At 35.8% G+C, this 12,628-nt stretch overlaps 1 protein-coding gene across 5 annotated transcripts in view; it reads left to right on the plus strand.

Annotated features, from left to right (window-relative positions):
* SLC35F5 (solute carrier family 35 member F5) overlaps nt 1-12,628 on the plus strand; it is a 34,421-nt gene that overhangs the window by 15,587 nt on the left and 6,206 nt on the right. For 4 of the 5 annotated variants that reach the window (XM_035896715.1, XM_035896714.1, XM_035896717.1 and 1 more), the window contains 8 exons: nt 1,320-1,401; nt 2,188-2,275; nt 2,861-2,925; nt 3,308-3,412; nt 3,880-4,039; nt 8,551-8,641; nt 11,287-11,441; nt 11,905-12,028. In XM_035896715.1, coding sequence (XP_035752608.1) covers nt 1,320-1,401; nt 2,188-2,275; nt 2,861-2,925; nt 3,308-3,412; nt 3,880-4,039; nt 8,551-8,641; nt 11,287-11,441; nt 11,905-11,986 — 828 coding nt within the window. In that variant the 3' untranslated portion in view covers nt 11,987-12,028. The remainder of the gene's footprint in view (nt 1-1,319; nt 1,402-2,187; nt 2,276-2,860; nt 2,926-3,307; nt 3,413-3,879; nt 4,040-8,550; nt 8,642-11,286; nt 11,442-11,904; nt 12,029-12,628) is intronic. The other variant, XM_009641236.2, reaches the window with a different exon arrangement.

The following is a 12,628-nucleotide window of genomic DNA, read 5'->3' on the forward strand; positions in this document are numbered from 1 at the left end:
GTTTGGTACAGCAAAATCTGGGATTAGACGTGTACAGGCTGCATGACTTCTTTCTGGGCCATCATAGAAAGAGTACTAGCCTATGTCTCACTGTGGCATTGTGCCCTCCAGTAGTATGAGGAGAAGATAGTTAACTTCATCCTTCAGCTCCATTTAGGGCTGCAAGATTTACGTAGGAATCTGTTGGTTGCTGGTGTTTCTGCATCTTGCCTTAGTTCTAGGGGGAGAGAGAGAGAACGGTGGAATGATTTTTGAGAGACAATAAAAACGTAGAGAGCAGATTAGCGATAGCTTTTCCAGAAGTAGCTTCACTGATACTGCCAGATAGGATATATGTAATGTGGACCTGCCACAGCTTTTCCTCAGCAAGTAGTGCTCTTGGTGATGTAACTTTCTGTACGTATACATAAAGAACACGCACACTGCAGCAGGAGAATAATAGGCCACTCATTAGTGGGTTTGGAGGGATAAAATAGCTTTTTTAAAAAATTACTTAAAAATCTGTGTGTCTGAATATATTTCTATATTATATATATGTGCAGATTTTCTAGAGTAGAGCCCTCATGTTCAAAACAAGTCGTGTTTATGGTATTCATGGATGCTGCTACTACTGGCACATAGTTCTCTTGGATTGTATAAGTATTTCCACTTAAGACTTCAGAGAGTGGTAACTTCCCTGAGGATATATCAGAGATCTCATTAATGAGATCTCAATCAAGAAGTGATAAAACTCTTGACATTTAATTCCTTTATGGAGGAATTAACGGACATGAATCCTTCCAAAATATTGAGGTATTGAATGTAAGTGGTGCTTATTTTTTAGGGTGGAGATGTGTGCCAGTTTTAAGTACTCTTAAAAAAAGAAGCAAAGCAAAACCAACCAAACAAAAAACCCCCCAAAACAAAAACCCAAACCCTCATTAGGCTGACTAATGTCCCATGTATCTCTGACATTTCTTTCCAGCCCTTGTGCATCTTGAAGCACTTGCAAAACAAGTTAGAAATACCTCTAGTTACTATAGAATAGCTATTATAATGTCATCTAAATTATTTAATAATGAAATAACATAGTTCAGAATGAAAAATAATTAAACACATAGATGAATGTGGTTGGTTTGAGCCAGTTCTAATTTTGCTTCTGTCTTTTAATGTATCTGTCACTTTAATAGAAGTTAGAAATCTATTTGAGGTAAAAGTCTTGTTCTGATTTTATTTTCAGACAAATAGTTGAGTTTTTTCCCTTTAAGTAGGATTTTATTGCACTGAGAAACTTAAACTCTGTTGTTGCTATCCTTAAAATCACTTTTCTTTTTCCCCAGTGGTTCTTGGCAAATTTCTCTTACCAAGAAGCTCTGTCAGATACCCAAGTTGCCATAGTTAATATTTTGTCTTCAACCTCTGGTAAGTTTTATTTACACCAACAGATGTACATTATAAGGCTGTCTATAACAAAAATCTTTTTGGTTACAAGGACTTGCATAATGATTTACCTGTGGGTTTGGGGGAATTGTAATGCCTTTGAATATGTGCATTTAAAAATTTCATTATGTAATTGCAGGGGTTTAAGCTGTCTTCATGATTCCCCTGTTTTTTACTTTGCAAGTTTGTGTGTATGTACTTCTGTGGTTGTGTCTGTGTATTAGAGATATATTGGGAGTGTAACAGGTTTGAAGGAAAGGTGGTGTAACTTTTTATTAAAATAGATACAAATCAGAGTAAAGTCATCTTGCTAATTCTTGGTTTTTAAAAAATGGCTTTGGGGTGAAGAACTTAAACCACCTAAATATTGTGCGTATTGCCTGCTTTGCAGGTTTTATACAAGGCTCCAATATGAGCTTTAAAGTATTCAAATTATGTGACAGTTTGTCTTTTGAGGAGTAGCTTTTATTACTTTATAAAACCAGTTTTAAAAGCACAATTATGTGATTCCCCCCTTAACTTTTCAGTCTTATTACAGTTTATTTTGTTAGCATGGCTAGCCTTTCTCCAAGTCAAGCATGTATTTGCTCATCTGAGGATTCATTCACAAGGTATTAGTTTCGTAACAGTTCTTACTAAAATCAGGGATGCTAAGATCAAGTAGTTAAAACAACTATATGAAATATAAAGAAGAAAATGTATGTGCAAGTTTTCTGAACAAACTAGTAGCACAACTTGATTGTATAAACTTCTTAATTTCTCTTGCAGGGCTTTTTACTTTAATCTTAGCTGCAGTCTTTCCCAGTAACAGCGGAGATAGGTTTACCCTGTCCAAATTATTAGCTGTTATTTTAAGGTAAGATAATGGGATGGAACATTTGGTCAAAAACTCCCTGATGGAGTGAGAGGACAGCTATACCTACTATACCTATGGTGTCTGTTACTATATATGGATGTGCTTCACTCTTTTAAAATCCTTGTTTCACAGATAAGTCGAGCAAGTGAATTGTCTTTTTAAATACTTCATATTATGAACAATTACTGAGTCTCATGCTCCTGTAGGAAATTAGATTAATCAGATGTCATTGGAAATATGTGTACTTATTTTCTTGTTGCTTAATTATGATTTCTTTGTTGTGTAGATGGGGGGGGAGAAAAGGAAGAGGCTTGACATTCAGAGTTGTCAGCATGTTTCATTAAATGCCTGGTGCATTGTTCAGGGAAGCTAAGTGGGGGGGTTTTGTTTGTTTCGTTTTAGCTTAGGATCAGGCCTTAGCAATAGAGAACTCCTCTTGGCTTTTCAAAAGTGGGTTTTGATTAACTAAAAATACATAAGGATAGAACTGTATTTTTATATTTTTTCTCTACCTTCTTTTCTGTCTTTGCAAAAAAAAAAATTCTTGGGTTTAAGTAGCATTTTGCATTTCTTCTTCTTTGCTAGCATTGGTGGTGTGGTACTTGTTAACCTTTCTGGATCCAAGAAATCTGCTGGAAAAGACACAATAGGTATTTACTTATTTTTTTAATCTTAGAATATGCAGTGATGAGTACTATCTTTTGACAATACTCAGTAGGTTGTATAGCAAGCTATATGTTTCTTACTCATGTAACATTTCACAGTCTGGCTTTTTAGTTTCAACTTCTGAAACTGGACATTTATGGTGGTTCCCCTCCTTCCCCCCCCCTAAACTATGTATATAGCTTAATTAGGAAAGTATTTACATTTTCAAACTTTCTGCCTTTTTCTATGCTTTTCATATAGTAATGGATTCGGTAACAAACAGTTTATCTCTGACAGTTTTACAATAGCTGTATGTTTAGGACAGTTAATCCTAGTGTGCATAGCATGTTTAGCATGTCTTGAGTGTTTTTTTTTTTATCTTTACAGGTTCCCTTTGGTCTCTTGTGGGAGCGATGCTGTATGCTGTGTACATAGTAATGATAAAAAGGAAAGTAGATAGAGAAGATAAACTTGACATACCAATGTTCTTTGGTAAGACTAAAAATGACTATTGGAAGTTTTAATTCGGTGTGGGATTAAATTGTTTACTTTCAGGCACTGAACTGTGTACTAGTGGTAAAGGGGCTCAGAAAAGCCAGGAAAGTAGAGAAAGCCTATTGTTCCTGTGGTTATGGGTACTTTAGAGACTGGTGGTGTGAATTGTTTCTTGTTTACAGTCCTAACAATGAAAGATAACACTACCTGTAGGAATGCAGACAGACCATTAGAATCAGTTGGAAACTTTTTTTTTCAATTTCAAACCTGTAAATATCCAACGTATTTGTTGTTTGTGAATTTCAGGTAAAGTCTCTTGTATTCCTTTCCTTTGAAAGATTTAAAGTACTGCTTTGTTGGTGCTTTTATGTATGCATGTTGTCAAAATAACGGAGTTTGGCTGAGATTTTAGGTATGTTGAAGGATATTTATTGCAATTTACTTAATACTGTTTTTATATTCAGGTTTTGTAGGGCTGTTTAATCTGTTGCTGCTGTGGCCAGGGTTTTTCCTGCTTCACTATACTGGATTTGAAGCATTTGAATTTCCCAGTAAACTGATATGGATGTGCATTGTCATTAATGGCCTTATTGGAACAGTTCTGTCAGAGTTCCTCTGGCTGTGGTACGTACTACATGCTTTGTATATATTTCATGTAAATTGTTTTACCTGTGTTCTCCAATGTTGAGACATCAAGTTGTCTAGGTAGGTTTTTTGCCCTTTCTTTGTTTTTTTTCCTGTCCATATATGTAGTTTGAGGAAGTCATTCATTATAGAATCTTCAAGATCCTCAAGTTCAACCATCAACCTAACACTCCCAACCCACCACTAAACCATGTCCCTAAGTACCTCATCTACCCTTCTTTTAAATACCTCCGGGATGGGGACTCAACCACTTCTCTGGGTAGCTCATTCCAATGCTTAACAACCCTTTTGGTGAAAAATTTTTTCTTGATGTCCAACCTAAACCTGCCCTGACACAACTTGAGGCCATTTCCCCTCATCCTATTGCCTGTTATCTGGGAGAACAGACCAACACCCACCTCACTACACCCTCCTTTCAGGCAATTGTAGAGGGCAATAAGGTCTCCCCTCAGCCTCCTTTTCTCTGGCCTAAACAACCCCAGTTCCCTCAGCCACTTCTCATCAGCCTTGTGCTCCAGAGCCCTCACCAGCTTCATTGCTCTCCTCTGAACATGTTCCAGCAATGCAACATCTTTCCTGTAGTGAGGGGCCCAAAACGGAACACAGTATTTGAGGTGGGACCTCACCAGTGCCAAGTACAGGGGCACCATCACTGCCCTACTTCAGCAGCTAAAAGCCCAGGTAAACAGCAATTGCGTGCTCCATGGCAGTGTATTCACGGTATTTTCATCCTGCCACATCCAAATATTAAAAAGAAGTCGTCCTGTTTAAGAGCAACAGCTAGCTTTACAAGATCACATCATATGCCTTTTAGTATTTATTAAGGTACTGTGTGCTTAGCTCATTCTAGAATTAGCAGTTTTGAGACTAAAAGAATTTGTGGTACAGAGTTGCAGTAGTAATAGGAGAGCATGAATTTCTGTTTTAGTGGTTCTTCAGTTTCCAAGGCCTTGTACATGTTGGATATACACGAGTCAGAATCCAGTGTTCTATAGTTGACACATTTGTTTAAATCTTCAAAGACTTAATGAGCTAAATCTCATCAGAATGTGTTAATCATGAAGACATGGCAATTCATAAATTAGCCTAGCTCTTGTTTAGTAATTTAATTATATGATAGTCTGGATTAGGTCGGCAACAGAGGATTGAACATGAGACTTGTAGATGAACAGCTCAAAAGCTGTAGCAGACTTAAACCTTTGTGTAGCTGTTAGGACAGTATTAATAGAGAATTGTTTGGTAAGTCAAGGTTCCCAGCTTGAGGGAATTCAGGGAGTCTTGAGCTTATTCTGGGCCAGCATTAGGTTAGAATAAGGGTGTAACAGAAAATTCTACAAGTTGAAAAGTCTTATTTTTTTCTGGAAACACTGAGGAAGAATTTCCAAAAAGACATGCTTCCAATGCCATACAGTTGCTCAGGGAAAGGTGTTGGTTTCAGCGCTACATTTTGAACAGGTGTGGCAGTTTGTGAGCTTCTGCCTGAGAACCCTTGGCCTTCAGCCTCTCAACTCTGGTAGAGAGACTGGAAAACCTGATGCAATAGCTACTCTGAAATGGAGATATCTTGCTGCACTCGACAACTACCTGAAAAGAGATTGTAGCAAGGTGAGGGTTGATTTCTTCTCACAAGTAAGAAACAATAGGATGAGAGGAAACGGCCTCAAGTTGTGCCAGGGGAGTTTAGATTGGATATTAAGAAAAATTTCTTGACCAAAAGGGTTGTCAAGCATTGGAACAGGCTGGCCAGGGGAGAGGTGGAGTCCCCATCCCTGGAGGTATTTAAAAGCTGGGCAGACGAGGTGCTTAGGGACATGGTTTAGTCGTGGACTTGGCAGTGCTAGGTTAATGATTGGACTCAATGATCTTAAAGGTCTTTTCCAACCTAAATGATGCTGTGATTCTATCAGTACCACAAAAGATCTAGGTGGAGTTCAATGAAAACATTTTTTTTTTTTTTGGGGGGGGTGGTGGGTGGTGAGGGGTGTTTGTTGTTTTTTTTTGTTTTGTTTTCAGATCAAGTTTAAACAAAAAATGACATGATTAGATTTCCTTAAATAACTTTATTGGCAAACTCCTACACCATTCCTAGTTATAAATGCATTGCAGCATATGTTCCTTTGTAATTTAATTTGTTTATTGATAGAATATTTTTGTGATGTTAATGCCATCCTGTAAGATTAGACTACAGTTCAGTATCAGCTGGTAAGAAGGTTATGGGCAATTTCAACATAGGCAAAATAACAAACAAAACCCAAGCTGCGCCCCCCCCCCCCCAACTTAGCTCTCATCCCAAAATCAAGTACTAGCATAGGGTTAAGTACATGGGTGTGTACAGCCTTTTTTATACACGTGCTATTTGTGTAATTACTCAGAATGATAATCCAGTCAATTAAAGAGCTATTTTTATTTCTGGTTCCTCTCATCTAGAATTTTGGGCTAGGACTAATTTCAGAAATTGTGCTGACATCATCCTTTTACTTGTCCAATGTGCCACTAGTATGGTCCTCTGCTCTTTATCTGGAAGTAAATAATTTCATTCAACCTAGTTGTTTACTCCATCTATCCACGTATTGCCAATTAAATACTGTAGTGGTAGATGTGACTCTTAATTAATTATTTTTTGAACCTGCTGATAAGTTTTAATTGGATACCATACTGTTTATTCTAATTCATGGTGTTCTGGTGGACAAGTTGGTTCTAATTCAGAAGTAGGCAGTGCAGAGATACGGAAGTATTCTCTTATGGTATAGAAGGGGATTTAGAATATTGGTGAGGAAGCTTGCAAACATGCAGAGTATCTAAAATGCTTTATTTCCTTTCTATTCCTTCCTCACCTGTGTACATTTTTCTTTGTTTTAAAGAGACAGAACAATGCAAAGTGATTACAAATATCCAAACTGGTCATTTTTGCTTGGCTGAAAGTCGGTCTTATGGGAGGACCTAATGGCTTGGTTTGGGAATACTCTGCTAGCTTAATTAGAGAAATACACGCATGAAGTCATGTTCTAGAAAATGTTTGTTCAAATCTTTGTGTTTAAAAGGTGGTAACAAACTTCAGTGAGGTGAATTAAAATAGTATTTTCTTCAGTGAATCACATTTCATGAATATAGTTTCAATGATGCTGCATCTGTTTAATTTTTACAGTAGCCAGAATAAAGACTGAGTAGGTAAAAAGCAAATTGCAGAATTCTAACAAAAATTGCAACTACAAGTTTTTCCTTTGTTAAAATTAGTTGCATGCAGAACTGATTGCAGTTCCACAGAAAAAGCATACTGTTTTCGGTACTTGCCAAGGATGGGAAGATTTGCCTTTATCTTAATAAATAAATAAATTCTGGGTGCCTTTTGAAATAAGAAGCTGACTCAGTAGTGGGCATTACTGATTTGAAGTGGGTAGATACCCCCTTGTATTTATTTTGTTCATACGGTAAATAGGCTATTTCATAGAGGAGTTTTTGCTAACTAGTGTCGCTATCCTTGGTAACTTTTGACTTGGTCATAAAATGGGAATTGCAGTTTTTTATATTGGATGTTAATGTTCTCTGCTAGGTATCAAAATGGCTCAGACTAGTTATGTTTTATTTATAGAGCCTTAGGTTTATATCAAAATGCCAAAGATCTCAAGAGCTCATGTGTTCTGTTAGGTCTGTCCTACATATACTTTGAGGTTCTCTCTTTTTTTTTTTTTTTTTTTTTTTTTTTTTTTTTTTTGTAATTTAGTTCAGTGAATCAGTCGTTTGCAAGCTAAATATGACTTGCAAAGGAATTTGGGAATAAGGGCCCATTTTCTGTGGCTGTTAATGGGTACTGCTCTGACGTATGCATGTAGTTTTGTTGTTCTGTCACTTAAATATATTGCAATGGCTTTTTGTGACTCAGTGATTTAGAGAAGTTTAATGGCTTTGTTCCTGCTTAGGAAATATGATGAGACTACTCGTAGAATGCAGAGAAGTCTTACTGAGACTCTGAAGAATGATCTCAAGGGTGTACTTCAGAGTGAGATCTAAAAAGCACAGTCTGTTAATTTAGAAATATTTTTTTACAGATAGAAAAATTCTTATTTTTGAGTAGGGTTTCTAGACATCAGTAACCTTTTTTAATTAAACAGACGAGGGCAAAACAGATTCAATTGCTGTAAGCTGGTATTAAACTATTTCAAAATGCAAACAAAATGCAGATTTTTCTAGGTGAAGTCACTACATGTGAAGTAGTGAATATTCCATTGCCTCAGAAGGTTTGCATGGGAATTTTAAACCTTGCTCCAGAAGAAGTTGGTAATCTAGTTAAGAATTTTTTGCAATCTTACAGATTTATAATGGAGTGTGGGAATCTCAGTTTTTGATTACTAAAACAAACAGTGACTAACAGTTAAGCTTGATCAAATGTCTTCTGCAGTTTGATGTATTACTTTAGTTGTCTTTTGACTTTTAAATAAGACCTCTTCATTATTATTACTACCAATGATAATTATTGTTGTTTATTTTTCTAGGGGCTGCTTTCTTACCTCATCACTGATAGGCACACTTGCGCTAAGCCTTACAATACCTCTGTCCATAATAGCTGACATGTGCATGCAAAAGGTAATGTACTACTAAGTTTTGAGCATTATTAACATAATTTCTTTTAATTAAATGGCAGTGTTGTTTTTAACAATGTATAAAATGAACACTATTTTACTCTTGTAGCTTGTTAATAATTGTTGAACTGTGTTGTAATTAATACTCTCTTGATATTGACAGTTACAGTAATTTTGCACTTGCAAGCAGGCACTTGCATGCCTAAATATATTTGATTAAGTTGCAGCTTGTATGAAAAGTACCCAAACTCTTCAGCAATGCCTGGCCAAATGCTTTACTTTGAACAGGCACTTTTCAGAATAAAATAACTGCAAGTACAGCACACCTTAAATTAATACCTTTACAATTATAGAATTTTTATAGATTGCCTATCTTGAAAATTTAGAGACAAAACCAAAAATCTGCAGGTTTACCACAAAGGAATGTAGCAGCTACAAGGCTTGATTGCATATTATTAGCTTCAGGTGGATGTTAGTCTCCCATTTAACAGTTCTCCTTTAAGTTAGTCTAGTTTCACCAGTATTGAGGTAATAGCTGTGGAAAAACCCTGCATATAAAGAAAGAAAGAATTTGATGAGTTTAGAATAGAAACGATATGAAGTTAGTTTATATTACTCTTCAAGCTGTATAGATACTCTTCTTTTCATGCTGGTGGGGTAGAATTCTCAGTTCTAAATATTTAATTATGTATGAACTCCAACTCTACCTTTGAATATTTGAATTTAATATTTAATCAGCGGCAAGGAGTATAACATTCTTAATTTCATGTGAATAATTATTATTTAGCATATACTGCAAGCATGCAGCTACTGGTTTTGGGGTGTTTTTTGTTTCCTGAAGGCAGGATCACTTGTTTCTGCTCTTTATTTTGGATTTAAATAATCCTCACTGCTAAAATTTTAGTTTGAAATTTAATCTACCTTTTAACTCTTTGAAATAGCTTTCAACCTGACTTTTATAATGCATCTGTTGTTAAAGCAAACTTAATTTCTCTTACAGTGATAATGCCCTTCTTTTTTGGCAGGGCATCCCCACACAGTCCAGTAAAGTTATGCCTTTTAACACATCTCAGTGTAGACACAAGTGTATTTGTCACTTGCTAAAGTGTAAGCGTTTCCCATCAGATGCTTGTGTGTATTTCTTGTCTGCTTGGTGCTTTTGGCTTGTGGCTGCTGCTTGTATGTTTGAGGGTATGTAAACTCTTACCACCTTCTGATACTGAACTGTTCAGCATGAGGGCATTGGGGGCCAATAAGACTTATCTTTGACAACAAAGTAAATTTCCTACTATATCTTCTCTTGCTGTTGGAGGTAAATGCTTTGCCTCTTACTTTATTTAAAAAGGAATTGCTAGTATTAAAGCACAAATGAATGACCCTAATTAAAGGCAAACTCCTGTAGACTTTGTGGTTGCTTTGTGCAAGTATGTCTCTCATACAAACATCAAAATATCCTAAGCCAAACCCTGTGCTCACCAAAGTCTCATAAGCTTCCAACTTAAAGCTTTCCAGTTTGTGCTTCTGGCCAGCCTGGTCTTTACACTGCATTCCAGTTTTCTTAAAAGGAACCTACGTAAGAATGCCACTGGCATGGCTAATAATGTGCACGTTACTCTATGAATATATGCAGTCTTCATATGACTGTAAAATGTATGGTAATTATAGAATATATATAATTACTAATTTCTGGGTCTTTATTATTCTGTAACAATCTGACATAAATATGAATCTTAAGAAATTACAATGAAATTTTTAACAACTATATAAATACTCTATTTGGTAAATTATGTGTTTATGAATTTCTTCCAGAAATTCATAAAGGATAACATAAGGCTCTAACAACTGCAGTTTATTAGCTTTTTGAGAGTGAACATCAGTGCAGGGTATCAAAACTGTACCTTTTTTTCTCCAAAGTCTTCAACTTCAGAAATTTTCTCCGCAAGGGGGAGCTGTGCTCATGGGTCATTGCTCCGTTAGCCTTAAAGGCATTCCAGAGACAAGTTCGTGTTCTTGCACCCTTGATTTCTCTAACCTGCTATAATTTTAAGTTTTAAACAGTCTCAGATGATCACTTGCAAGAGTAGTAGTAGTAGATAGATACATGTAGTAGTATAGATACAGGTAGAATTTAGTTTAAATTGGGCAAATAATGTACCCTGCCTTTTTTAAATGAAAAAGAAAATTATTGTAAATTTCCAGTGGTCAAGTCTTTCTATGGGCATTGATTGTTACCGTTCAGTGATAGTGCATTCATGGTGAATAAACAGGTGCATGAATCTTTCAGGTGAGATCTCATATTAAAAATTTTTTGAAGTGTCTAGGGGACTTCCTCATTGGTACCAGTCAGACAGCTAAAACCTAACAATGAGACTATTTGGAAATGGCAGTCTTTATCCACAACACAGCACAAACAGGGTGTTCCATTGCAAATCATTGCAGAAAGGCTGTTCATTTCTTAGAAGTAGCAGTGGCTATGGAAATTGTACCAAATAACTTACAAAAATATTTGTAATATTTCACCCAATTTAAAAGAACTGAAACTTCATCTCAAATTTACAATAATAATTATTTCAAATAGACAGTATGCCAAGATGGGGTTTTTTGTTTGTTTTTTATTCTTGAATGAATGACGTTTTGTTTTAATTCCAGGTGCAGTTTTCCTGGTTATTTTTTGCAGGGGCAGTCCCTGTATTTTTTTCTTTTTTCATTGCAACTCTCTTATGTCACTATAACAACTGGGATCCAGTGATGGTGGGAATCAGAAGAATTTTTGCCTTTATTTGTAGAAAACATCGAATTCAGAGGTAAGGCAGTCACAAAGTATAATCCTATCTCTTCTTTACCTTTTCCAGTATCCTATACTCTAAGCCACAGTACTCATACTGTATATATTTTCATCAAATTTTGTATTCAGGTGTACTAATTTCTTAATAATAGTAGTTGCCAGTCCATTTATTAATCCATGTAATGCTCAGAAAATGGAAAGATGTGAAGTCTGTTTACCTTTTAAAAGAAGCTTCTTAATAGCTGTCGCAGTTTTTGTGGTTTGTTTTTAGTTTTTCCCTTTAATGCCACTATGATAGTTGCTGTACCGAAGACATGCAGTGAAAATTGTGCAAACTTGAGTATACTTTATGAAGTTAAGGGGTCTTTGTGTGATTTTAATGGCTGCAGTTCAAACCACTAGCGTACTCAGTACTTATGTTGGATTCATAACAACCAATTTAATATTACTGCCTAACTTTAAATAAATGTGTTTCTTTTAAGAATGCCGGAAGAAAGTGAGCAGTGTGAAAGTCTCATTCCTATGCATAATGTTTCACAAGATGGAGACAGTTGCTGTTCATAGACAAAAGGTATGCTTAATAAACTTCAAACGATACAGAGAAAGGTGAGGATTGGTTTTCATGATGGCATTTGCGTTATATAAGCACACATGTTTACAGAGTGTACAATTAATCTTGTTCTGTATTGATGGATAGAGTTTTGAAAGGTATCTTCAAAATTATTATTTGTTACCAAGCATTATTCTCACCTTGATACAGTTCTTGGTCAATGGTTTTGAAATGTAAAATACTTTTTTACTTAAGAGTATTAGAACATTCATCAAAAATTGGACATGAGTCAATAAGCAAGAAGAGGCATACAACTTGTGTGGATGATGAGTGTAGAATAGATCTGAAATAATTATTTCCCTCTGTTTAATGCTGTTGAGGTCTCAGTTTGGGCTGCTGTGGTTCATGAAAAACACTGATTGTTTAAGGAAGTTTAGGGAACATGACCAGATGTTTTTATGGGTCTAGAAAATGGAAGGAGTCTTTGTGGTTGACAAGAATTAAGTTGGTAATTTGCATTAAATATTAGGGGAAATATTACTCATAATAAGGATAGGGGAAGTAGAGTAGTATAGCTAGGGAGTTTTCAAAATATCCCTCTCTGAGAGGAGGTTATGTAAACCTCTAACATGAACATTACTGTCTTTGAGCATAAA

This window comes from Egretta garzetta, unplaced genomic scaffold, assembly GCF_000687185.1.
Source record: "Egretta garzetta isolate BGI_Z169 unplaced genomic scaffold, ASM68718v1 scaffold416, whole genome shotgun sequence".
NCBI classification, from domain to species: domain Eukaryota; kingdom Metazoa; phylum Chordata; class Aves; order Pelecaniformes; family Ardeidae; genus Egretta; species Egretta garzetta.